The 27,152-nt window shown below is 38.2% G+C and overlaps 2 protein-coding genes and 1 long non-coding RNA gene across 7 annotated transcripts in view; 1 reads left to right on the forward strand and 2 right to left on the reverse strand.

Moving 5' to 3' along the window:
* Positions 1-24,405, forward strand: part of SLC35A3 (solute carrier family 35 member A3) — a 30,888-nt gene extending 6,483 nt beyond the window's left edge. Inside the window, exons 1-8 of one of the 3 annotated variants that reach the window (XM_032804977.2) lie at positions 11,211-11,744; positions 15,198-15,402; positions 16,546-16,700; positions 16,781-16,903; positions 17,573-17,744; positions 20,274-20,392; positions 22,358-22,491; positions 23,365-24,405. In XM_032804977.2, coding sequence (XP_032660868.1) covers positions 11,700-11,744; positions 15,198-15,402; positions 16,546-16,700; positions 16,781-16,903; positions 17,573-17,744; positions 20,274-20,392; positions 22,358-22,491; positions 23,365-23,455 — 1,044 coding nt within the window. In that variant the 5' untranslated portion in view covers positions 11,211-11,699 and the 3' untranslated portion in view covers positions 23,456-24,405. Of the gene's footprint in view, positions 1-11,204; positions 11,745-15,197; positions 15,403-16,545; positions 16,701-16,780; positions 16,904-17,572; positions 17,745-18,314; positions 18,539-20,273; positions 20,393-22,357; positions 22,492-23,364 lie in introns of those variants that run through there. The other 2 variants (XM_032804978.2, XR_004377071.2) reach the window with 2 other exon arrangements.
* LOC116839212 (uncharacterized) lies at positions 1-27,152 on the reverse strand. Of its 3 annotated transcripts, XR_012656253.1 has the most exons (5): positions 25,514-27,152; positions 21,420-21,705; positions 10,980-11,128; positions 9,409-9,547; positions 1-323 (listed from the first exon to the last, which is right to left on the reverse strand). It is a non-coding gene; the product is annotated as an uncharacterized LOC116839212 (long non-coding RNA). The 3 variants fall into 3 exon arrangements; XR_012656251.1 differs by lacking the exon at positions 1-323 and having other exon boundaries at positions 8,446-9,547; XR_012656252.1 differs by lacking the exons at positions 1-323; positions 21,420-21,705 and having other exon boundaries at positions 8,446-9,547.
* Positions 321-6,715, reverse strand: LOC142047099 (apelin receptor B-like). The gene is given in 3 exon segments (XM_075067826.1): positions 321-4,623; positions 5,799-6,107; positions 6,110-6,715. Coding segments are annotated over 3 exon segments (867 nt in total). The 5' UTR covers positions 6,519-6,715; the 3' UTR covers positions 321-4,474.

Consider the following 27,152-nt stretch of genomic DNA (forward strand, 5'->3'; position numbering starts at 1 on the left):
TATACCCAAATAAATCTGTTAGTCTTTAAGGTGCCACCAGACTCCTTGTTGTTAGTCTGTGTCCACAAAAACACAGCTACCCCCTGATTATTAACAACTCAGTTCATGTCCCTCTTTTGTATTCCATTTTCCGGAAATGCAAACACAGGTGGTATGCACAGACCTGTTTAACTTTTTTTCAGAAATGCAGGTGTCTTGATTAAATGTTTTCTTGTTTTAATTTTTTTTCTGTGCAAAAACACACTTATAGTCAAATGCACTAACATTCCAGCGGAGCAGAACGTCCTGTCACTCAACGCTTATGTTCTAAAAGAGCCTCAACCCTGGAAATGTCAAATGTATTTAGTTTTTAGCCATCCTGAGTGCAGCTTATGTTAGCATATAATTGTCACTGTGAAGGCTGAAAATGGAACAATAGAAACAATCTGAGACTGTTTTATTTATTTTAAAATTTAACTTTCAGTAAAACAAAAAAGAAAGATAGGATAGTAACAAAAGATATTTTCTTGCCAAACATTTTTTGTGAATCAGTACAAAGTAGTTTAAACATTGACTCCAGCTCTCTGTTGTGGCACATGAAACAATATTAACACACACTTTGTGTTTACACTATGCTGTCGTTTTGTGATCTACAGCCACAGACTAAGACCTTAATCTTGCAAGCTGTTACTGGTGTGCAAAAACCTGTAGCTGCCTGGAGTCCCAGGGTCTGCCCACATGGCATGTGTTGCAGGATAAGAGTCTAAAATGGAAATCAATATGCCTTCGCTATTTTTTTTTAAATGTCCATGGTTCAATCAATACTGGAGCATTTTGAGGATGCATCAGTGATTGTCAGTGTTAAGTGCACCCTTATGTGTAGACAAAATTTTATGAAGATGTCACCAGCATGCATTACTTCTAGACTGAATTAAAGAGGTGCTAACCTCCTATAGTTTAAATTGCCTTAGTCTCTAAAGACTTGATCCTCAAAAGTACAGTGTGGCTGCCATTCCTGATGAGGCCTTTGTGAGATGTAGACTTTAAACTTGTGAATTAATTATATATTAATCCCAGGGCCTGACAGAAAATGACAGTTAAAGGAATTGCAAATGGATGATAGCTAATAATAAAAGTAAGGAAATAATTATTATAGGAAGAATAGAGTGAGAATTTTCATAATCTTTATAGGGCTGTTTTTGAGTACTGTATTAGTCATTTTATAGCTGAGAACAAGACACTCAGATTTTTCTCAACTTGTAGTGATAATAGTCTCACTTTTACGAACGCTTAATATCAGAATGTGAAAATCACGGATGCATTGGAATTTGTAACAAATTCATTATTTAAATCTACTTTTATAATGTTTTTGGGACACGGGAATATAAGATATAGTTACTGCTACAAAACAGAGCATGTAAGTTTAGAAGTTTTTCACATCTACCACAAAGGTTTTGTGTCTTTTGTACTCTTGCTACATCTAATTTAATGTTTCTGATTTCAGTAAGACTGGCATTTTGTTACTTGGCTGAGAAAATATGAATCAGTAGTAGTACAGTAACTCCTCACTTGATGTCCTTCCACTTAACGTTGTTTCAAAGTTATGTCACTGCTCAGTTAGGGAACATGCTCGTTTAAAGTTGTGCAGTGCTCCCTTATAATGTCACTTGGCTGCCTGCTCTGTCCACTGCTTGTAAGATTCTGTGGAAGAGCAGTGACTTTATAAGGGAGCATTGCACAAGTTCTTCTTCTCTGCCTTCTCCCACTCCCTCCCAGCGCTGCCCCCGCCGCCAAACAGCTGTTTGGCAGCACTTAGGACTTTCTGAGTGGGAGGGGGAGGAGCAGGGAAGCACCATGTCTCCATTCCTCCCCTCCCTCCCAGAAAGTCCTAAGCGCCGCCAAACAGCTGTTTGGTGGCACGTAGGACTTGGGCAGCGGGAGGGGAAGAGAAGGAGTGGGGATGTGGCTGCTCCGGAGAGGAGGTGGAGTGGAGGTGGGAAGACGTGAGCCTGGAGTGTTGTGAGGCCAGGAAGAGGCAGGCCTGGAGCATCCCCCAGCAAAGTCGGTGCCTGTTCTTCCCTGGGGAAGCTGCTGCTGCGAAGGTGTTTCCTGGTGTCCTTGCCTGCAGTGGACTGTGCCTATGTGGGCTAAGCCAGGGGCACTTCCCAACCACCGTACAGTACAGTATATGATGCCTTTTGTCTGCCCATAAAAAGTTTCCTTGGAACCTAACCCCCCACATTTACATTAAATCTTATGGGAAAATTAGATCCGTTTAACATTGTTTCACTTAAAGTTGCATTTTTCAGGAACATAACTACAATGTTAAGTGAGGAGTTACTGTAGTAGTATGATGTTTAGTGTTGGTAGATCAGTTATTTGGCAGGAAACTTCATGGTAAATCAGTTTGTTTTATTTAGTGTTATAGTCATTTGTAACTTTAACTGGCCCCTTTCTGCTTCCCATGACTTGTTAGCATGAATGATAACTTGCATTGTACTTTGGCTGTTCATCGTGTAATATAGAATCATAGAACTGGAAGGGACCTCGAGAGGTCATCTAGTCCAATCCCCTGCCCTCAAGGCAGGACTAAGTATTATCTAAACCCTCCCTAGGTAATTTATTCTAGTGCTTAACCAGTCTGACAGTTAGGAAGTTTTTCCTAATGTCCAACCTAAGCCGCCCTTGCTGCAATTTAAGCCCATTGCTTCTTGTCCTATCCTCAGAGGTTAAGAAGAACAATTTTTCTCCTTCCGCCTTGTAACAACCTTTTATGTGCTTGAAAACTGTTATCATGTCCCACCTCAGTCTTCTCTTCTCCAGACTAAACAAAGCCAATTTTTTAAATCTTCCATCATAGGTCATGTTTTCTAGATGTTTAATAATTTTTGTTGCTCTTCTCTGGACTTTCTCCAATTTGACCACATCTTTCCTGAAATGTGGCGCCCAGAACTGGAACTTCAGTTGAGGCCTAATCAGCGCGGAGTAGAGTGGAAGAATTACTTCTCACGTCTTACAGTACTCCTGCTAATACATCCCAGAATGATTGTTGCAAAAAAAGCAAACATGTTACATGTTGACTCATATTTAGCTTTTGATCCAGTATGGCCCCCAGATCCCTTTCTGCAGTTCTCCTTCCTGGGAAGTTGTTTCCCATTTTGTATGTGTGCAACTGATCATTCCTTCCGAAGTGGAGTACTTTGCATTTCCTGATTGAATTTCATCCTATTTACTTAGACCATTTCTCCAGTTTGTCCAGATCATTTTGAATTTTAATCCTGTCCTCTAAAGCACTTGCAACCCCTCCCAACTTGGTATCATCCACAAATTTTATAAGTATACTCTCTATACCATTATCTAAATCATTGATGAAGATATTGAAAAGAACCAGAACTGATCCCTGTGGGACCACACTTGTTAGGTCCTTCCAGCATGACTGCGAACCACTGACGACTACTCTCTAGGAATGGTTTTTCAACCAGTTATGCACCCACCTTATAGTAGCCCCATCTAGGTTGTATTTCCCTAGTTTGTTTATGAGAAGTTCATGTGAGACAGTATCAAAAGCCTTACTAAAGTCAAGATATACCACATCTACCACTTCCCCACTATCCACAAAGCTTGTTACCATATCAAAGAAAGCTATCAGGTTGGTTTGACACGATTTGTTCTTGACAATTCCATGCTGACTGTTATTTATCACCTCATTATCTTCTAGGTTTCTGCAAATTGATTTCTTCATTATTTGCTCCATTATCTTTTCGGGTACAGAAGTTAAGCTGACTGATCTGTAATTCCTGGGGTTGTCTTTATTTTCCTTTTTATAGATGGGCACTATATTTGCCCTTTTTCCACTCTTCTGGAATCTCTCCCATCTTCCATGACTTTTCAAAGATAATTGCTAATGGCTCAGATATCTCCTCAGTCAGCTCCTTGCGTATTCTAGGATGCATTTCATCAGGCCCTGGTGATTTGAAGACATCTGACTTGCCTAAGTAATTTTTAACTTGTTTTTTCCTTATTTTAGACTTTGATCCTACCTCATTTTCACTGGTATTCACTGTGTCAGACATCCAATCGCCACCAGCCTTCTTGTTGAAAACCAAAACGAAGTCATTAAGCACCTCTGCCATTTCCACATTTTCTGTTATGGTCTTTCCCACCTCATCGAGTAATGCGCCTACTCTGTCATTGGTCTTCCTCTTGCTTCTAATGTATTTGTAAAATGTTTTCTTGTTACCCTTTATGTCCCTAGCTAGTTTGATCTCATTTTATGTGTTGGCCTTTCTAATTTTGTCCGTACATACTTGTGTTATTTGTTTATATTCATCCTTTGTAATTTGACTGAGTTTCCACTTTTTGTAGGACTCTTTTCTGAGTTTTAGATAATTGAAGATCTCCTGGTTAAGCCAGGGTGGTCTCTTGCCATACTTCCTATCTTTCGCAGTGGGATAGTTTTCTCTTGTGTCCTTAATAATGTCTCTTTGAAAAACTGTCAACTGTTTTCAGTTGTTTTTCCCCTTAGACTTGCTTCCCATGGGATTTCACCTACCAACTCCCTGAGTTTGCTAAACTCTGCCCTTTTGAAATCCACTGTCTTTATTGTGCTGTTCTCCCTCCTACTATTCCTTAGAATCATGAACTCTACCATTTCATGATCACTTTCACCCAACCCAAACAGCAAAAATTAAGTTGTTTGTACACAAATGCGAGGAGCCTAGGTAACAAAATGGAGGAACTAGAGCTACTGGTGCAGGAAGTGAAACCAGATATTATGGGATAACAGAAACATGGTTGAATAGTAGTCATAACTGGAGTACAGGTATTGAAGGGTATGTGCTGTTTAGGAAAGACGAAAATAACGGCAGAGGTGGTGGAGTAAGACTGTAAAGAAATAAGTGATGGAATGGAGTCTGTCTGGGCAAAAATCACATTGGGGAAGAAAGCTACTAGATCCTCCCCTGGGATAGTGCTTGGGGTGTGCTAAAGACCACTGGGATCTGATCTGGATATGGATAGAGACCTCTTTAATGTTTTTAATGAAGTAAATACTAATGAGAATTGTGTGATCATGGGAGACTTTAACTTCCCAGATATAGACAGGGGAAAAGTGCAAGTAATAATAATATGGTTCACATTTTCCTGGATGTGAAGCTGATGGATTCCTTCACCAAGTAGTTGCTGAGCCAACAAGAGGGGATATCATTTTAGGTTTGGTTTTGGTGAGTAGTGAGGACCTCATAGAAGAAATGGTTTTAGGGGAAAACCTTGGTTCGAGTGATCATGAGCTAATTCAGTTCAAACTAAATGGCAGGATAAACAAAAATAGATCTGTGAGTAGGGTTTTTTATTTCAAAACAGCTAACTTAAAAAAAATTAAGGAAATTAGGGAAGCAGATTAGACTGAAGAACTTGTGGATCTAAAGGAGGAGGAGGCCTGGAATTACTTCAGATCAAAGTTGAAAAAATTATCAGAAGCCTGCATCCCAAGAAAGGGACAAAAATTCATAGGCAGGAGTTGCAGATCAAGCTGGATGAGCAAGCATCTCAGAGAGGTGATTAAGAAAAAGCAGAAAGCCTACAAGGAGTGGAAGATGAGAGGCATCAGCAAGGAAAGCTACCTTATTGGGGTCAGAACATGTAGGGATAAAGTGAGGAAGACCAAAAGCCATGTAGAATTGGACCTTGCAAAGGGAATTAAAACCAATAGGTTCTATAACCAGGACCAGCTCTAGGCACCAGTAAAGCAAGCACGTGCTTGAGGCGGACATTTCCAGGGGCGGCATTCTGGTTGTCGGCTGGGCTGGGCTGCGTGTCACGCAGCAGCAGGGCCAGCAGCCAGAGCACGGCCTGCAAGAGCAGTGCAGAGACGCGGGGACGCATGGGCTGGGAGCGCGGCAGCGAGCAAATGATGGCCAGGTAGTGCTCGAAGCTGAGGCAGCCCAGGCAGAAGGCGGAGGCAAACATGTTGAGCAGCACCAGGCAGCTGCTGAGCTTGAACAGCGCTGAGCTGAAGGGCCAGTGGAAGCACAGCACCATGTAGCTGGCCCACAGCGGCAGGGTCACCACAAAGGCCAGGTCGGCCAGCACCAGGCTGCCAATGTAGGTGTCAGCGGAGCGGTATAGTGCTTGGCCTGCGGGTCCCCCCATAAGATGAAGATCACCAGCCTTCTGCCCGAAAACCACAGCACAAAGACCAGCATGTAGAGCACAGACAGCAGCGAGGACACCACCCAGTCTGCTGGCCACTCACACTGCATGCCTGGCCCGCTCTCGTTCGCCTCCCCATAGTAATAGTAGGGCTCGCCGCCCAGCGGGTCTGTGGCCACACCCTCCATGGCCCTGCATTGTGCCCCACTGCTGTCTATAAAGGAGGGTCCCGCCACTGCCCCCACCCCCTGCGGCGCACTCAGAGAGCCACCTCCGGCTGCCACTCTGCCAGCCCAGCCTTCCGGGGGCCAGACTGTCCCAGGCCAGCGTCCTGCTCTCCTTCCCAGGCATACCCTGGTCCAGAATCCCAGCCCTTGACCCAGGCACATCACTTTCCCCCGCCACTTTCCAGACAACCCCTACCCCCTGCCTCCCAGCACAGAGTGAAGCTTGAAAAGAGACAGAAAGGGAACAAGGGGGGCTCCTGTTTGCTTAGCATGGGGGCTGAGTAGAATCCTGGGGGAGCCAAAACAAAAAACAAAACAAAAAAAAAACCATTGCAAAGTGCAAATGTGTAAAAGCCAAAACAAAAGTGGCGGGGGGGGCTTCCAAATGTGTTTTGCTTGGGGCAGCAAAAAACCTAGAACTGGCCCTGTCTGTAACTATATAAATAAGAAGAAAACAAAGAAAGAAGTAGTGAGACCGCTAAACACTGAGGATGGGGTGGAGGTTAAGGGTAGTCTAGGCATGGCCCAATATCTAAACAAATACTTTGCCTCAGTCTTTAATTAGGCTAATGAGGAGCTTGGGGATAATGGAAGGATGACAAATGGAAATGAGGTTATGGAGGTAGATATTACCACATCCGAGGTAGAAGCCAAACTCAAACAGCTTAATGGGACTAAATCAGGGGGCCAGATAATCTTCATCCAAGAATATTAAATATTAAACATGAAATTGCAAGCCCATTTGCAAGATTTTTTAATGAATCTGTAAACTCAGGGGTTGTATGATCGGAGAATTGCTAACATAGGTTCTATTTTTAAGAAAGGGAAAAAAAGTGATCCGAGTAACTACAGGCCTGTTACTTTGACATCTGTAGTATGCAAGGTCTTAGGAAAAATTGTGAAGGAGAAAGTAGTTAAAGATGTTGAGGTCAGTGGTAATTGGGACAAAATACAATATGGTTTTACAAAAGGTAGATCATGCGAAACCAATCTGATCTCCTTCTTTGAGAAGGTAACAGATTTTTTTAGACAAAGGAAATGCAGTGGATCTAATTTACCTCGATTTCAGTAAGGCATTTCAGATTGGTTCCACATGGGGAATTATTAGTTAATTGAAAAGATGGGATCAATATGAAAATTGAAAGGTGGATAAGGAACTGGTTAAAGGGGAGACTACAAGCGGTCATTCTGAAAGTAACTGTCAGGCTGGAAGGAGGTTACTAGTGGGTTCCTTAGGGACTGGTTTTGGGACCACCTTATTTAACCTTTTAATTGCTGATTTGCGACAAAAAGGGGGAGTGTGGTAATAAAGTTTGTGGAGACACAGCTGGGAGGTTTGCTAACACGGAGAAGGACCAGAATATCATACAGGAAGATCTGGATGACCTTGTAAATTGGAGTAATAGCAATAGGATAAATTTAATAGTGAAAAGTGCAAAGTATGCGTTTAGGGATTAATAACATGAAAATTGTTATAAATGTGTGACTCATCAATGAAGTAACAGAGGAGGAGAAGGACTTGAAGTATTTCGTGATCACAGGATGACTAGAGTGCCAATGTGATATGGCCTTTAAAAAGCTATGCAGTCTTGGGATGCATCAGGCGAGGTATTTCAGTAGAGATAGGGAGGTGTAGTACGTTACACTGTGTGGAGGTTGGTCTCCCATGTTTAAGAGGCAGGGAATTCAACTGCGAGCAGTACGAAGAATGACTACGAGGATGATTCTGAGCATGGAAAACCTCTGGTATGAAAGAGAACTCAAAGAGCTTGGCTGTTAGGCCCAACCAAAGAAGGACTGAGGGGAATATCTGATTGGCACTCTAATATATAGAGGTGATAAATACCAGGAGGGAGAGGAATTATTAAGCTCAAGTACCATGTAGGACACAAGAACAAATGGATTTAAACTGAACACTAGGAAGTTTAGACTTGAAATTAGATGAAGGTTTCTAATCATCAGAGGAGTGAAGTTCTGGAACAGCCTTCCAAGGGGAGCAGTTGGGGCGAAAGACATCTGGCTTCAAGACTAAGCTTGATAAGTTTATGGAGGGGAGGGTATGATGGGATAGCCTATTTTTGGCAATTAATTGATCATTATTAATAGTAAATATGCCCAATATAGGCCTGTGATGGGATGTTAGATGAGGTGGGATCTGAGTTACTACAGAGAATTCTTTCCTGGGTGTCTGGCTGGTGAGTCTTGCCCACTTGCTCAGGGTTAGCTGATCGCCATATTTGGGGTGGGGAAGGAATTTTCCTCCAGGGCAGATTGGCAGAGGCCCTTGGGGGGTTTTGCCTTCCTCTGCGATATGGGGCACGGGTCACTTGCTGGAGGATTCTCTGCACCTTGAAGTCTTTAAACCATGATTTGAGGACTTTAGTAGCTCAGACATAGGTTAGAGGTTTATTACAGGAGTGTGTGGGTGAGATTCTGTGACCTGCGTTGTACAGGAGGTCAGACTAGACGATCATGATAGTCCCTTCTGACCTTAAAGTCTATGAGTCTAAGTTACCTTCAACTTTCAAATTCTGAACCAGTTCCTCCCTATTTGTCAAAATCAAATCTAGAACAACCTCTCTCTTAATAGTTTTCTCCACCTTCTGAAATAAAAAAATTGTCTCCAATACATTCCAAGAATTTGTTGCCTAATCTGTCCCCAGCTGTGTTATTTTCCCAACAAGTGTCTGGGTAGTTGAAGTTCCCCATCACCCCCAACTCCTGTGCTTTGGATTATTTTGTTAGTTGTTTAAAAAAAGCCTCATCTACCTCTTCTTCCTGGTTTGGTGGTCTGTAGCAGACCCCTGAGATAACATCACCCTTGTTTTCTCCCACTTTTATCCTTACCCAGAGACTTTCAGCAAGTCTGTCTCTTATTTCTGTCTCAGCCTCAGTCCAAGTGTATACATTTTTAATATGTAAGGCAATACCACCTCTCTTTTTTCCTTACCTGTCCTTCCTGAGCAAGCTGTACCCTTCTATACCACTATTCCAGTCATGTGCATAATGTTGTCATGCATATATAATGTTGTCATAATGCTTTCTCTTTTACTTTTTCATTGGGGCACTCCTTGTTTCAGTATTCTCTTCTTGCACTCACCACTTCTCATTTTAATATTCCTGAAACAGTGTTTCTCAGACTGTAAAGCTGGCCTTTCTGGAGAAGTTTCACAAAATGATGTGTAGGTGAGCTGTAGTAGGTGTGGGAAGAGGAATACTACAATTCAGCTTGAACTATTCAAATCTAATGAAGGATATTGAATAATTTTGGATAATCAGAACACTGTCTGTGTGAGTGATAGACACAGGAGCAAGGAACCCAAAGTCAGATGATTGAAATTTGGATAATCGTGGTTAACTATAGTCGTTGTTTAGTTCTTGCCAAAAATATAACCCAGGATTATTTTGTACTGACTCCTCTATATATGATTTCTCTCTTCGTAACGGCCAAATTGAAAATGACCCAGCAAAAAAGGATCAGCCTGCCTGCATTCACATCATTAAGATTTATTTCCCAAAACAATTTATTTTCTAATTTTCCCCTACAAAATACTTGTGTAACAGTAAAAAAACAGGTTTGCAGCATGAGAGGCCTCACTACTCTTTCAGCGTTTCAGAAAGAAATGCTGTGAGAGCTAGCAGAGCTGAGTGCAGAGTACTGGGCTTCCTGATAGACAGTAGGCCAAATGTTCATTCCTGTGGAAAGTGTAAGTAAATGAGCTTTGTTTTGGGAGTTTTCTGTGAGGATCCGGGAGGACAGAATCTTGTTCCTTCCTAAGCTGTATAGCACCAGTGGAGGTGCTCACTTTGCTACTTCAGCAACTGCCACAGCCTTTGAACTCTCCGCCAGTTGAAGTTGGCAAGTCATGGAATTGCTGCTCATGCCCCTGCTTTCAAAATCTCAGTGATATGTGGTAACTCTGCATATCATACCACATATCATTGTTCTATGGCACGCAGGACAGGGACTAAGTTGTCCTATGTAGCATCTCTGCAGCTGGGACTTGCACTCAGTGCTGATTTTGCTGCTCTTGGAACTTTCTGCAGATCTTCTACAGGAATTGACCTTTAGTGAGCAAACAACGTATAGCTCACTAAAACTGGATAGCGTACATATAAAACACTTGATGAGGCCATACTACTCGGACAGGAAACTGCTGCTGAGCCCCTCCATCCTAAAGGATGTTGGGGGCCTTTTGAAGGGCCACTTCTGGGAAATTCTGTGGAGGATTCCAGCCTCTTGATGCTCCTGCAAAAGGAGTTTTTGGCGGGGCTACTGAGACCAATGCAGTGTAAGGCAAAGGAAGAAAGATATGATTTTAACACTTGTTAAAATCCTAGTGCAGATAATGCATTTTGTAGTTTTAGCACGTTAGTTGGTTGAGGTAAATCCTGGCGGAAGCCTGGTTTTCCTCAACCAGCTGAGCTATGAAAATTGCAAATTGCCTTGTGTGTACTAGGATGTTTACACAGGGTTAAAAACACACTTTTTCCCTCATGAAGTCAAAGTACCTATGCCACCAAATTCCTAGCTTTGATTAGCCCCTCCCTTGGCCTTAGGTGCTGCTGGCAGCCACTGCTATTTTAATGTCTTGCGAAGTGCTGAGCAGACTAGCAACTCACCTAAGCATATGCTTGTCTCCAAGCATGTGAGTAGTCCCACTGAAGCCAATGAAACTATTCAGAGGCTCAAAAGTTCAGTACCCATTTATGTGTTTCAATGGATCCAAGTCCAATTTGCACTGAGTTGTACAAGCTGATATGTGATCCTTCTGGAAAAGAAGAAGAAAGACACTAAGCAAAGCTAATAAGCTTACTGGCAAGTTAGAAAGGTGAATGCGTGGATGATTTATTGAAGTGCGTAAGTTCAATTGTTACGCAATTCCTGGCATGTGACTTATCTGATATATAGAACCAGCCCTACCGTCTAGAATTCAGTGAGATTATTATGTACAAACCTGTGTTGCTGAACACTGCTGAGGCCACTTTTCATGGATTATCCTAAATTCAACTCTTAACTCCGAGAACATTTTTTTTTCCTCTATATCACTGACCATACTTAGGGTTGTTGTGGTGTTTTTTTGGTTTTGTTGTTTGGTTTTTTTGCATCATTTGTAAAACTGTGTGGCTTCTTCAGGGAATTATGAAATGCAAATATGACATTCTACTGCTACTACCGTTTTGAGGCACTTTATCCAATTTAAAAATCTGCTTAGAAGGAGTTTGGGGGGGGGGGGGGGAAGAATTGGTTGAAAAAAATAACCCAAGGATTTGTAACCAATTTTAAGGAGGCAAGCTTAAATAAATAATGTTACCATCTTAAAATTTCTGTTTTCCGGAATCATGGCAGCTAATGAACAGAAGATTGTACTACAAAACAACATTTCTGTATGTATTTTTCACATTTGTCTAGTGTATGTTTGTTTTGTTTTTAATGGAAAAGTTTTTGTGATGGTATTTGTGATGCTGAATATTAACTTAACAGTCATCATAGCTAAACCATTAGTGCTATTTTTAAATTACTTAATAAAATGATGCGTTTCAATAAATGGAAATGGGCAGTATTTACTGATGATATGACCCATTTTAAAGATCATCCCAGAGCACTGTTCAAAACTCCATTTGTAGGGATGACCTGTATTTCAGTATTGCTTTGCTAGTTCCCAGAATACAGAAGTTCACGATCAAAGGATTCTGCAAAGGTCTTTATTCTAATTTATATGTATTTATTTCAAAGGAATTTGTTCAGAAGCATTTTGATTGTGAGTTTTAAAAAGTTTTGGAAAAAACTTATCTGTAAATGTATTTTAGGAGAAACACATATTTTCTTTAACCATCTAATGGTGATTGTGTTGCCAGATCCCAAACACTCCCTGTTAAAAGAAAGGATGGGTACCATAGAAGGTAGTAGGAATTGTTTGGTGTGAATGAAAATGATAATTGTTAAAACTCTCATATTAATATGCAAGATCACCTTCTACCAAAAAAAGAATAAGAAAATATGGTGGCTTGAAATTCATACATTGTAATATGAAATTAATTTAATAGAATACTACTGGGTTTCAGCCCTAAGATCTGCTGGCTTCAGAAGCAACCTAATACAACATGGACAAGCTGTAATCCCACACCTATGAAAATAAAACGGGGAAATATTAGGTCTCTTCTATACTGGGAAAATTAGCTCCTCTGTTTCATCATCAGTGTAGCTTCACTATGCCAGCAACAGTGAAGGCTGTAGTGTAGACAGGACTCAGGTGTTTGTCAACTGTATAGCCTCCACCATTGCTACTACAAGTGGAAAGTTATCCAAGTTTTCTTTGTGTAGCAGCCTAAGAATAATGTGCTTATCTCTCAAACTCGAGTGCTGCCTTCTACACCATTCCAGGTGTCAAAAACTCCAAGTACAGAAATCTTCAACTTTACCTTAACATCTTCTCTAAAATAGTACATCTCCAATGCACTGAAGATATAAAAATGTTGGCGTAGCATAAAACTTAATTTAATATCAAATTATGTAAATAAATGATATTGTAGTAACATTCATTTTCATATTTAGTTAAATAACTCAGTTTTTGCATTTATCTAAAACTGCTAAAAAATCTTCAGTCTGCCTTACCCGATTGCCACAGCGTTGAGGTGAGACTTGCTGCAAAGTACATAGGTCTTTATATTGCTCAATTCTGGTTAATGATCAACCAGTTAATTTTCAACACCAGTAGTCTTGTATTGCCTCTTACTCCAGAAGTTTTTCTACTTAATTTATTCCAGTAAATAGCACAAACAGTACAAATGGGCTTTTACAAAAATGTATGCAGCCAGATATTACATACTGCAAATAATCTTAGTGCTCAGAGAACAGAAATGCAGTTAATCTCCATCTGTGGCTGAATGGTTACAAATCTTGTCCAATTTTTGTTGTTTCCTTAAGTACCCACATTTTATAGCCACTTTACATACTTACCTGGAAAAAATCCATCTAAACTCTGACACCATATCTATATAAGACAGAATTATATTAATAGTACAGCTGTGCAGATCTGGGAAAGAATAACTACTTTTATAAAATATATTTTGACACAGAACTGCAGTCATTTTAAAATAGCTTTAATTTCAGGTGCAAATTTTCAAACATACTTGCATATTTTCTACATGTTCAGCTTTACACACAACGCCAGATACTTGCAAGTCAAGATTTATATATCACCTGTGTGAGTATATGCACCTCTCCACCTTGTGCATGCATTGGGCATTGCATATATCAAGCACAGAAACTTAAAAATGTGGACCAGAATGACTTGTCTTGAATTTTACTCTTTTTGTTTATTCTACTTGTATGCTCATGGACTTCCTTTTTTTATGTTTTTTAAAAGTATTATGATTTTGGTTCAATATACAAATAGCGAATGCTGTAATTGGTACATTTTCCATGGAATGTAAAGTTGATGTGTCTTCAGTATAAATCTATTTGTATTGTAAGCATTCATAACTAATAACTGGGAGGAGTAGAAGAAAATGAAGGACCTATAATGTACTTAATTCCAGTGATACTGTTCTAGATTTCCTTGTTAACACGAAGCATTTTGCTAGTTCAACTAAAACAGGCCTAATCATCTCTCTTGCCGTCTGTACTAGGTGCTGCTTAGCTCAGATCTGATAAATACAGTGCTTAAAGTGATGGTAGTAGCCAGAGGCCTATATACATTGATTCCTGATGTTGATTCAGCTTCACTGGTGTAATCAGTATTAGCTTCAGTGAATTTTCATACTTTAGACAGGGCATTTAGGCTTTGCCATTTGCTGATGTATTTGCAGAATTGGGTCTTTGTTCTTTTCATCTTACTGATATGATGTAATTGAAGTTATACCTGTAGTTTCAGTGTTGGCCTTTCTCAAGGCTACAGTGTTTGACAGACAGGTGAATTTTCAGTACAGGGATTAGGTTCATCAACACTGATTATAACTGGAGTTACTGTAAATGTAGTTAGTAACTATTGTACTGTGAAACATGTTAAACATGTGCATAAGTGTTGGCAGATTTAGGGCCTCTCAACATTTCAAATGTTTCTAAAGTAGAAATTTGAGGGACTATCTTAGTGACTACTATTTGGTCTCTAATTGGTAAATTAGGAGATAATATGTAGAAATGTACAGTGGGAGAACCTGCATTAATAGTTATCGTAAAGATGTCTGTGACATTTTTCATTACCCAGAGCAAATATAAGGAATATTTAATTTTAATACAATAATCAGCATATTGTATGACATCACTGCAATGTTTGTTGTTGGATCTATATTCTTCTTATCTATAATCATGTATTATGAAAAACATTTAAGGTTTTTAGGCTTTTATATCCCTTTTTATTAACATTGTCAAATTAGATTTATTTATTTCAATAGATCTTTGAATGTGCAAGGAACCGTTCTATTCATGACTGCCATGTTACTATACTAAACCTTATTATGTGGAATATTTACTTTCCATAATCTCTTAAGTATCAAAGTCCTATTTAAACATGTTTATTCCACCCTTGACTGGAATGAAGTCTCGTATAGTAATAATAAAAACTGAGTGAGAATCAAGAGCATTATTATTGCAGGTGTTTCTTATGCAATAAGGATTATTCTTCCTAAAACTTTGGTAGCATCACCATGTGTTATTTTACTACATACAGCCCCCTGGAAATGAATTCATTCTTTACGCCATTGTTTTCTGATTAGGGAATTGGATAGACACTGAAGGGAATTATGTTCCCTGGATACCCTTTAAAAATGCTAATTCACAGAGAAACTGTCTGGTTTTGGTTTTAACTTTTAATTTTTTTCCTTTTTATTCTGTTTCAGGAAACTGAAAGTCAAGCAATGTCTACTAATTTAAAATACCTTTCCCTGGGGATCTTGGTCTTTCAGACCACTAGTTTAGTTTTGACTATGCGATATTCTCGGACATTGAAAGAGGAAGGACCTCGTTACTTATCCTCTACTGCAGTAGTTGTTGCTGAATTTTTGAAGATTATGGCCTGCATTTTATTGGTCTACAAAGACAGCAGTATGTTTCAGATTTTAATCTAGAAGTAGCTTTCCTATATTTTTATCAATTGTTGTATTTTGGTGACAACTGCAAAAACAGGTGCTCGAATGCTGTGATAAGGAGCTATGTGAATGCCAAGATAGAGAGAACAAAAGATTGCCCTTCCCACATCAAAATATGTGAAAAGAAGATCTAAAACCATTTCTATGAGAAAGTTAACCTACAGGCAGGAAAGACTTCTGTTTTGTACTTCATACCTAAGCACGCAGTATAATCTTTTGTAAACTTTGTATAAAAATATACTCAAAAGATTCCACTTGACAGGTCATGGATGTAGGGCAAGAATTGTTGTCCTGGTAACAGGCCTGCACCTTCTGTTTACCCAGAAAGCATCTCTAGAGAAGAATGAGTAGGAGAAAGGGAAGGCACAAGGCTGTACATGTGCTTGAAGCATAAGTGACAAGTGCACAAGCCACAGTGAGGTCATACAAGCATGAAAGGAGAGAAGCTGTTTCAGTATTATAGGAAGAAGCACAATATCTAAGATCAAAATAACTTGCTGTATTTTCAAACTCACTTTAGTTCTCACATTCTATGTTTTATATATAGCACAATCATTTTCCTCTTTCCAGAATCTCAATATCTTGTCCTTAGTTTTCAACCCTCAAACAAAAATCTTCCCATTTGGTTCAAGTGACACATCCATAAACACATAAAGGGTTTTCATAAGCTTGGTATAAATTTAAAGAAAAGATTGAGCTGCAAAATGAAGCGATGTTGAAGTTTCAAGTGGAAAGATTTCTACTTAATTGCCTTTTTTTTTTTTTTTTTTTTTTTGAGGAAGGCTTATTAAATTCTTAGTCACAGAAATTGTAATCAGCATAGGATTTGTGAACACTATTTTGGATAATCGTTTCAGCTTTAGTATTTTGGGCTAATGCGGACACTTTGTATGATAGCAAAGTATCAGGAGTTGCATACCTGATAGAATCAATGTAAAAACCTGAGAAAGGTCATACAGCATTTTGAGTTTTCTGAAGACAAAAGTTGTCATAAAAAGTGTGTAGCCATCTAAAAAAACTGTTACAAATTGTAGCCCTCCCATTTTCCCTCTCTTTCTTTTTTCTTAATCTTTATCTCTTTTATTGTTTCTTTGAGTAGAGTGCAATTTACGGGCTCTGAACAGAGTGCTACATGATGAAATCCTTAACAAGCCTATGGAAACACTTAAACTTGCTATTCCATCAGGGATTTATACTCTCCAAAATAACTTGCTGTATGTAGCACTGTCAAATCTAGATGCAGCCACTTATCAGGTATTGTGTTTTTAGATTTTTCCATGATTGTACAGACAAAAAACAGGTCGTATAGTGATAACTTTATTTTGTCTTTTCAGGTCACATATCAATTAAAAATTCTTACTACAGCATTATTTTCTGTGTCCATGCTAAGTAAGAAATTAGGTGTATACCAATGGTTATCATTAGTGATTTTGATGACGGGAGTTGCATTTGTACAGGTAAATATAGTATGTGTCTAAGTTATTTGCAATTTCTTTTATTCTTTTTATTAAGGAACACAAGTATTTGAGTGTAGGTAATTATATTGTGCCCCTGGAACTAATTGAGTCGAATACAAAGTTTCCAAAATTTCCAGGGTAGAATCATAGGACAGGAGAGTTTGCGGAGATAGATTAAATATTTTTTGTCTGCTCTGAAGTTTGAGAGTTACTTTTTATTTTTTTAACCTCTTACAGTTCTTAAACTTTTCAGTATGTCTTTGCCTACAGCCTTGCATCATTTTTATAAAATAGTAAACATCATACACACAGACACTACATATAATATCTATCCTCCTTCCATTCATAAGATATCTTGGGTGGAATCCTGGCCCTGTAGAAGCTGGTGAGAGTTTTGCTTGTAATTTCAGTGAGCACAGAATTTTATCCCTTATTCAACAAGATACAGAGGAAAAAATTTTAACAGTAGATTTGGTGAAATTTTCAAAAATATATGATAACAGAATACAAGACTTTACAATCATGCAATAAACCTCTCTGCATTTATCAGCAGTACAGACCCTTGATAGAAAACAAACATGCATTCTATAAACATTAAAACTTAATTTTATGAAATAATTTATATCATTTTTTTAAAATGTACACACATTGTTTTGTTTTTACACTTAGTGGCCCTCAGATTCTCAAGCAACAACTACTAAAGAGTTGTCAGCAGGATCTCAATTTGTTGGTCTTATAGCAGTCCTTATAGCCTGCTTTTCAAGTGGATTTGCTGGGGTTTATTTTGAGAAAATTTTAAAAGAAACCAAACAGTCTGTCTGGATCAGAAACATCCAACTTGGTAAGTCCAGTTTTGGCCATTTAAAAAGGAGATACTGCGTTCAGATGAACAGTGAACAAAATTCAGATATACAGTAAAATAAGTATAATAATATTTTATCATGCTGTGGATAATCAAATTATTACATAAACATTTAGCAAGTTTGATATCTGTTTTTCTAACAGGAACACCAGCAGTTGCATCCTGCTCTAAACTCACTTATTGTATTTAACTTGCTAATTCAACATTTGTAAGTCTGTTTACTTTGATTTAAAATGGAGACTAATTGGTTCTAGAGAACAACTGGAATATAGCCAGTTGAATTTGGACTGTGGAGCATTTGAAATAAAGGTACCCTATGTGACTTATTTGAAAGATTGTGTGATTTGTCTTATAAAGTAATTGAGTAATATGTGTCCAGTAATATGAATCCAACATGTTTCATAAACACTGAATTGATTTAAAAAGTATGGACACTATCTAACAAGGTTTTTATAGAATTTAGACATACAGTAGAACAAAATAAATGTTTAAAGCTATATTTGTGTAAGAATTTAGAAATAAACATAACCCCTATATCTCTGACTATAGGAATTATAGACTGACATTTTTAAAGACACAATGAACTCCTTCATTACTCCCATTTGTTCACATGTGTGAACTATGACCCTAGCTCTTCACTGTCCTCATCTGCTGCATGCTCTATCTCTCTCATACTACTCATCTCAAAAGTGATTCTGAATCCCCTGGAAACTGGCTTTTGAAGATGACAGGGACAATCTATTCTGAACTGGCTTTCAAACCAGTTTCCTCACGTTGATGGAAAACAGCAATACCTCCCCTGTTCCCCTGCCTCTTAACGGGCTGTAGAAGGAGACACCCTTCTTCTAGTAGGCAGAGGATGGACATATAATCTCCATCTATTGCAACTGAAGTCTAAGTATTTACATTTAAGTAAATGCCTCCATCAGGATTTGAACTCTTTTATTTTTCCTTTGAGCTCTCCTTGTTGCAATGAAGTGAACTAAAAATATTCATAATTTCTCTAGAATATAGAGAAGAGTATTATAAGATTTGAATACCTGTTGAAAAGGTATTTTAATTTAGGGAACTGTATATATTCTTACTCTTTCAAAATAGAAGGAAAATTAATGCACCTGTTTACTTATGGTTACTTACTGATGTATATATTTGAACAGTCATCTTAATTTATTTTCTGGTTCCTTTCCTCCTGCTTAACAGGAAAACAGGATTCACTATACTTCTAACTGTCTACACACGCACACACACGTCAGGTCTGAATACATGAGTTATGCTTACTGTCTCTTAGGGTCCCACAGATTTGATCTCACCCACCCTTTTCATGGCATAGAATTTGGATGGAGGGTGAGAAACTTGCAGTGAATCTTGGGTTTTTAGATGTGGACCACAATCATAATCAAAGTACTTTGTAGGGGAACCCATGTTTATTTGAACCAGGCCAAGTCTAAAATTTAACTAAAACTCTGGAGTCATCCTCACTGTAAGGAACTAACAGCAGAACACACGTTTGAAATGATTGCATAGTAAATATTCATAACTATGTTGAAAAGTGATGATTCTTTGATAAATTGTTCTTCAGATTTTCTTCTACAGTGCAGAAAGGAATCTACAAAAACAGTTTGATGTTGTCCCTGGTCTCCACCCCAGCCCCCCAATGTTCCATTACTTGGTATACAAGAACAATTACATTCTCAAAACAGGGTTTTAAAGTGCCTGTATGGGGTAATGATACGTTGAGCTATGAGTTTAAATTTGAGGTTTATAATAGTGAAAGGCATGTCAGCTTTTTCAGAAAAATATTTAACATTTTCAGTTATTTTAACTTAAGCTGATGGAATAATTTGAATAATGTCTGATTATGTAAAATGTTTAGAAATTTTTAAGTTGTCTATTCAGAAATTAAAGGAATATTAGTCACAATTTCCTTTTTAAATATTTTTCTAAAATTTGTAAAATACATGATTACGATCTAATGGATTTTTTTCTCATCATTTATTTCTGTAGTAGAAGTAATGCTCTAACACTTCCAACTCCAATACAAACAGAACATTCAGGAGAAATTCTGTAACAACAAACGAGTTTATGAAAGAACTTTTTAAAAAATATAAGGAAACAAATTTTAAGTTTCTTAAAGGTTCATTATAAACTGAAAATAATATTTAAAATAAAAAAATCCTTTGGGCGTATCTTTTTTAAAAATTATATCCGTACACCAGAGTTATCTGCTTATATGTAAAGCAATGCAGGCCAAGAATACATCAGTCTTATAACTGAAATGATCAAAATCTGTTATAAGAGGAAAAACTATTTTAAAAAAAAAAGTTCCTGTCAGATCCACTGGTTGGATTTAAACATGGTTATTATATTGCAAACCAAAGCCTGATCTTGAGACTTGATTTACTTGGGCAGACCCCAGTAGACATGCAGATCCAGTTATAGGAATGGGGACCCTCCCGCCACCCTTTTTTTGTTTGTTTCAAGCTTTCAAGTCTGTCTTTTATCTTGTAGGATTTTTTGGTAGCATATTTGGATTGATGGGTGTGTACATATATGATGGAGAACTTCTGTCAAAGAATGGATTTTTTCAAGGATATAACAAACTTACCTGGATAGTTGTAGTTCTACAGGTAATGTATCTAAACCCATATGCCTGCATAAAAGACACTTGGAATCTATTTCCCCATAAATGCTTGGGGAAATTACACTGGTAGTTCCCATTAATGCTAATAGGAATTTTGCAAGTAAATGTCCCTTGCATCGGTGGCAAAATAGACCTCTAAATAGAGAAATTGCAAATTATCAATCCAAGCATTGAGTTACCAAACATTCTGCACAATAAAATTCTGTAACAATATTGATTTTGTAATATTAAAAACTGATTAATAAAGAAAATAAAGCCTACCAGCAATTATACAACCCACCCTAATAACCAACTTTATGAGCCAAAAATGTACACTTACTCACTAGTAACGTCCTCTTGATAACATAATCGATGACCCCTTAATCTGCAGAAAGAGTTCTGTTGTCAATTGCTTTCATGGCGGGTGCAAGGATGTTTTGCGCCCTAGGCTCCTGCCCCCCCGGCCTATGGAGCCATGCAACAGCTCCCCACCCCAGCTCACTTCTGCTCTGCTTCCTCCACGAGCACGCCGTCACCGCTCCACTTCTCTCGCCTCCCAGGCTTGTGGCGCCAATCAGCTGTTTGGCGCTGCAAGACTGGGAGGGAGAGAAGCAGAGTGGGGCAGCTCTGGGGAGGAGGCGAGCAGAGGTGAGTTGAGGTGGGGAGTGGTTCCCTTGCATCCTGTGCCCCCCTCTTACTTGCTGCAGGCGATCCTCCCTGCGCCCCCCTGCCCCAGGTCCTTCCGCCTAAATGCTGCCACTGACTAGGGCGGCCAAAGATCAGGCCGCCACGGTTGCCATTGAAGGATCCGAAATGCCACCCCCCAAATGCTAGCACTCTAGGCGACCACCTAGGTCCCCTAATGGGTTGCATCGGCCCTGATCACTTTCATCCACCATATCTACAACGGCTTAAAATATACCTAATGCCTTTATACATAGCTAAAAACTTTTTAAGAAATGTGTGCAAATATATTGAAATAGATGTTACCATTGAAATAATCAATTACATATCACAGTTTCAGGTAACAGCACCTTTAATTCCTGTCTGTGGTCTTCTGAAGGAATGCCTTCTCAGGTCTCAGGCCTTTAGCCTTCAGCTCTCCTCTGATCAGGGGTCTGCATCCCCACCATCTTCTGACCAGGATTTTAGGCTGCAGCTGCCTGTAGTTGCATTGTGATTCTCGGCAAGCATGTCTGGCCAGTGTCTAACTCTTTCTCTCTGCTTTCTCGACAAGGACAATGTTCTTATCAGTGGTTAGTGTTCTTATTAGTGGTTACAAGTTACCACACAGCTCTTTCAAAGCAGAGCTCATTCAGTCTAGGATAAAAAATGTTAAGAGAAAATTTATAAAATGAAAACAGGATCTCAAGCACTTGGCTATAGCTCCCCATCAGTCCTGTGGAGACCCTGACAAGATTCCAGTCTTTAAGTGAAACCCTTCAACATGGTTGAGTCCTCTCTTATAGAAAAGATCATGTCCTTTTGCCGAATCAGAAAGAAAACCTTTTAGTCTGTTTACACGCAGCCTTTATATGCCAAAGGCCTTTGTCTCCAAGCCTCCCAAAAACAGGTAAAACCAGTCATTGTCCCTTCCTCTTCAGGCAACCCAAGCCTTAAGGGGCTGGGACTCTGCATAGCCAGCTTTGGGATTTTACAGTAATTGCCCCCTAGTAATTCCAGAAGCCAGAGGAAGCCTCCCCCCTCACCCTGTGAGTTAGGAACATACGAATATATATAGCATGTATTGGTACAAAGGTCTATAAATATTCCACTGGCTCATATCTTGCTCATCTCATTATAATGGTCTTTGAAATTTTCATGTTTTCAGGGCCTGGCTCAAACACACTGATTAACATTTCATAACTTTAAATACAGTAGTCTGAAGATAGGTCTGTGTTTGCCATATCTGTCATTTTAAAAAATATCTAAAATATGTGCTAATCTTAAATGTGTTTCAAACTTTTTGCAGGCACTGGGAGGCCTTGTGATTGCTGCTGTTATAAAATATGCAGACAATATTTTGAAAGGATTTGCAACATCTTTGTCAATTATATTGTCAACATTGATCTCCTATTTCTGGCTGCAAGATTTTGTCCCAACCAGGTGAGAGTTATTGTCCATGCATACGGGAATATAAAAGTTGCTGAAAAATTTAGATACTTAATGAGTATTGGTGTATATATAGAAGAATGGTTGAAATTATTTTTGAAGGGATTAGATGGATTCTTGAGCTAAAATACAGAGATAAGGATTCTGGACTTCATTTAATAACATGATAGTTCATTACATTTTGCTTAAGTATTGTGGTATAGGTGACAATATTATATTTTCTCTGAGAGCTCTCCAACCAGAGCCCAGAAAGTGATGTAGAATTGAACTTCCCTCTGCTGTTTTTCTCTAAGCACTCTGCCCTTATCTTTCCCCCTTCCCAACCCACATGCTTTTCGGCTTGCTCTTTTCCTTCTTCTCTCTTCCCTGTTTGCCACCCCCTGTTATTTCAGCTTCCCCAAAGGTTTGTTCAAGCATGTGGTTTCTCTCTGCCTGTCCTCCCCCCCCCCCCCTCCGCCCCTTTTTAGTTTGTCCTCTCTTTATCTTATCTTTATCTGGTTCCACTTTTTTTTGTTTGTTTGTTTGTTTGTTTTTTATCTTTAGTTGGTTCTACCCCCACCAGGTCCTCAGTTTTTACCTTGTCCCTCCAAAATTTCTGTCCTTTCCCCATTCCCAATTTTACACTTCACTGTTTTTGACTTCACTGTTGATAGGTTCAGGCTTCTTCGTTTCTTTCCATCTCTCCCTATTCTCATAGTTTAAGAATAATAGATGAGTAAGTTGCCAGTTCATTACAAATTGAAGGAACATATTTTCCCCCCACTAGAAATAACATAGAGAATGAATGTTATTTCTTCTGACCAGATAATATAAATACAATTGTACTGACTGAAAAAGGTTACTTCTTTTTCCCCCCATTCCATTCAGTGTCTTTTTCTTTGGAGCCATTCTTGTGATAGCAGCTACATTCCTATACGGTTATGATCCAAAACCTGCAAGCAATCCTATCAAGGCATAGCAGATTTCGTGATCAGCCTGTTTCTCAAGACTGTGCATTAGGGACCTCAACAAGAATTCCTTATGAAAGATTTCATCATGCACTGGAAGGAAAGGATCACTACACTGAATCTGAGCAAGAACATGCTAATGGTTTTGGAGAACCCAAGAGTTAAAGACAGAAGATAATGTATGTAAAGCTGATGAAAAAAAAATAAAGGGGAAAGCCTAGTGCAAGTTGCTTATAAAAACTTGAAAGGAACAAAATGTTTCCAAGTAACTACAATTAGGAATGTTTACAGCTTGAACTTGAGGTTATATTAGATGATTTTACTGTTTTGATTGCTGCAGAAATATATCCTATGCACTCTTTGCAAGAGCACATGACAATATTTGTCAGACTGTATCTGTTTTTGCAAATTGATTATATTTAATGTTAGTAAATGTTTTTAACTGTTTGTCTATAGAGATCAAATTGAATATAATGGTTTTGATTAGGGGTTCCATATTAAAGCTGTGAATACTGTGATTGAAAGACATTTTCACACATATCCAAGATCTTTATATTTATGGAAGGCTGATTTTAATAAACAGAAATCTGAATTCTGTTGCTTAACTATATAAAGTTTTTATAAGGTCAAGGTTCTGACCTAAATCTGTAAAAAAGAGAAATTCAAAGTTGGGGCTAGACATTCCAAACTTAACTAAGATGGTCACTAGTTTTATAAGCCATCTAATAACTCCACATGAACACCTGCCATAGATTCCAGCAATTACCCGGCACAATGGCATTGGTGTTAAAGATGGAGTGCTTGCTTGGATAACATTCATTCTTTTATCCCTATTGATATAAATCAACTTCTGAGTATTACCTTAAAATAGTTTTTATGGTTTGTTTCCTTTGGAGATTTTTTTTTTAAATTGTATGTTTTTGTTTTTTGGAAACCTTAACAAATAAATGTTTTAAATTATTATTATCTTTTACAGCTTGTTTTGGATCCATTATGGTATATACCATAATGTACCATATTACAAAGGTTTTTTTAAATGGGTGTTAACTCATACGAACTCCTCCAAGGCTGTTTCAGTACATTTTTATATAATGGCTTGCTTAGAGATTTTTTTGTTTCCAGTGTCACTGAACCAATAGCTAAATGAATCTTCTGGAGCTATTCAGTCTAGTGTTAGAATTACATAATTAGGAAACATGGTGATTATAGTAAACAAGAAAATCATGGAAAATAGTTACTTTGTAATAGATAAATAAAAACATATAATCTTTTTTTACCTAAAAATACCAAAAGCAATTAGACCATGTTATGGACAAATCTCTTGCTAAATTATTTACATATACCTATTTGTTCCACTCATATTGTTCCTCTTCCCCACCCCCCCAACCTTCCCCAAAAGCTTAAAAATAAATTGTTTTCATAAGATCTTTTATGACAAGTATTAATGTGGAGTGACTCCTCATCTAAGTATTACACTTGTGAAAATATAAATTTTTAATAGAAATGTTGACAGTCCCTTACCTGTAGCATCACAGATAGTGGAAAATCAAAGTATTTAATGTCACACATGTACGGGTCAGCAGAAATTAAAATTGTTATGACAAAAGAGTTTTAAAAAATGTTTACCAGAGTATTGCAACCAGTTTTCCAAAATGTTTTAGTAATGGACTAATAGAGAATTCCACAGAAAATGTGGTAAAATGCCATGAGATTTTAAAGTAAACTATTATAACGGAGAAGGCAAAAATCATTATTTTCAGCAGGTAAGAATAATGATTTTTTCTAGGTAACAATATGGATTTGACTTTAATCGAACTTTTGTGTTTACTACTAGGGAAATAGAATAGAGGACTCCCAAAGTGCATGCAATTGGTTGAACTAGAGATACTATTGGCTCTAAGATCTGTGGATAATTGTTATGCTCTGATCTCCAGATCACGGAATATCATACCTTCAAGACCAATCTTATAGGTTTCATAAAGTGATTTACAAACTGGATCACTTCACTCACCACTGAAATGCACTGCTGAGGTAAAGTGTGGTAACTAGCAATGCACAGCAATACTTACATAGCAGTTTAGGACAGGAAGTGAAAGATGCCTCATCTTCTTGAAACTGCATAAGGAATTTATGTAGTTGGAATACAGTTACCTGAACTGGAACTTGGCCAGGACAATAATATCCTCAATTTTATGATATTTATAGCAGTGGTAATTAGCAGGTCACTTCTATTGACTAATCCATTGAGAAACTTCTTTCAATTTGAAGAAAAGCAAGGGAACGTGTATTGGGGGAGGAAATAGTCAAAAGGCACTGCGTTGTCAGGCCCTAGACAGTGATTGGCAGGGTTTGTTGTAAGAAATCCAGTCTTGCTCTTTCACCCAGGGCTGAACCAATATCACAACAAGCATCAATTTAAAGGGAGGAACAGACACATATGACTCTGTGAATAAAATAGGTCACCTCCAGGCTTTGGAAAACATCTCTCTGCTGCATTAAGAGGCATATCCTGTTCCTGAGATACATGGAACCAATGTGGTTGCTGTGGAAAGGAATAGGACAGGATTTGAAGAGGTTACACAGGTTGTCTGCATCTCATGGGTGAAGCAATGCTGTCTGGAGGGCACAGTTACACTTTCTCACAGGAATAGTTTCAGAGCCAGGTAGGATGACATGCAACTGCGGATCCACTGGCCAGCCATTCCTATGGAGAAAGTACAGGAATTGCAGAACTATGGCCATTGCAGAGCATTCAGAAGCCTGGAAAATAGCAGGGACATGGTGTGCTTTACACATATCCCAAAGCTAATTTTTAGCACACAGACTAGCTTTCTGACCCATCTTTTCATTCTTTAGACTAGCTGATCAATTAATTTAGTTTGTATATTTAGGTAGCTTATGTATACTTAGTACCAAGCTTTTATGTTAATATTTATAAAGTTATAACGCAGTATTTATCTACAACAACATGAATGTGTGATCATTTGTTTTTTGAAAGGCACGCAGTATGGAATTACCAGTATTTTATTTAATACTGTATTTGGAAATGACCTTAGGACCTCTAGCATGTGCAGCAACAGTAAACTGTCAGGACAGCTAGAACAGAAGAAAAGCAGCATAGCTTAAAACTACTGATATTTATCCTGCAAGTGAAATAAACCAGCAGCTCAGTGGTGGGAAAAACATGTGAGATTGAAAAAATACATTTTCTTCACAAATTGACATAATCTATCCACAAGTGCCCATTAAAACTTTTGTATCACAGAGAATTCAAATGTTTGCTTGTAGCTTTATTAAACTTACTTGTTTTTGACAAAGTACAACACAGTTGCTCTGTCACCAAGAATTTTGAAACTTGTGGGTAGATCGTTAGATTAGTGTTCTAGTTCTTAACTGTATAAAATAACTTGTGTTTCCTGTGTTTTTTACCTTTTTGTTTCCTTTCTCTTCATGAAATGGATCTTGTGTTTTGGCATTATACTTGCTTTTCAGTTACTTAGACCAGTTTCACATGCAGTGGATTTAAAAAAAAAAGAACTAAAGGAATGCAGTACATGTTTGGGGAACATGTAATTGTTTAGGGGGGGTTAAACTTATTTTCATGGGTATAATTTAGAAGAATGTAGTTGGTTTGCTTTTTTTGTTCAACTGTTTTTCAACTGACAAATCAATCTTGGCATTTGTTATGCCACCACTTCTCAAACTTTA

The sequence above is a fragment of the Chelonoidis abingdonii genome, chromosome 7 (genome assembly GCF_003597395.2).
Source record: "Chelonoidis abingdonii isolate Lonesome George chromosome 7, CheloAbing_2.0, whole genome shotgun sequence".
Classification (NCBI taxonomy): domain Eukaryota; kingdom Metazoa; phylum Chordata; order Testudines; family Testudinidae; genus Chelonoidis; species Chelonoidis abingdonii.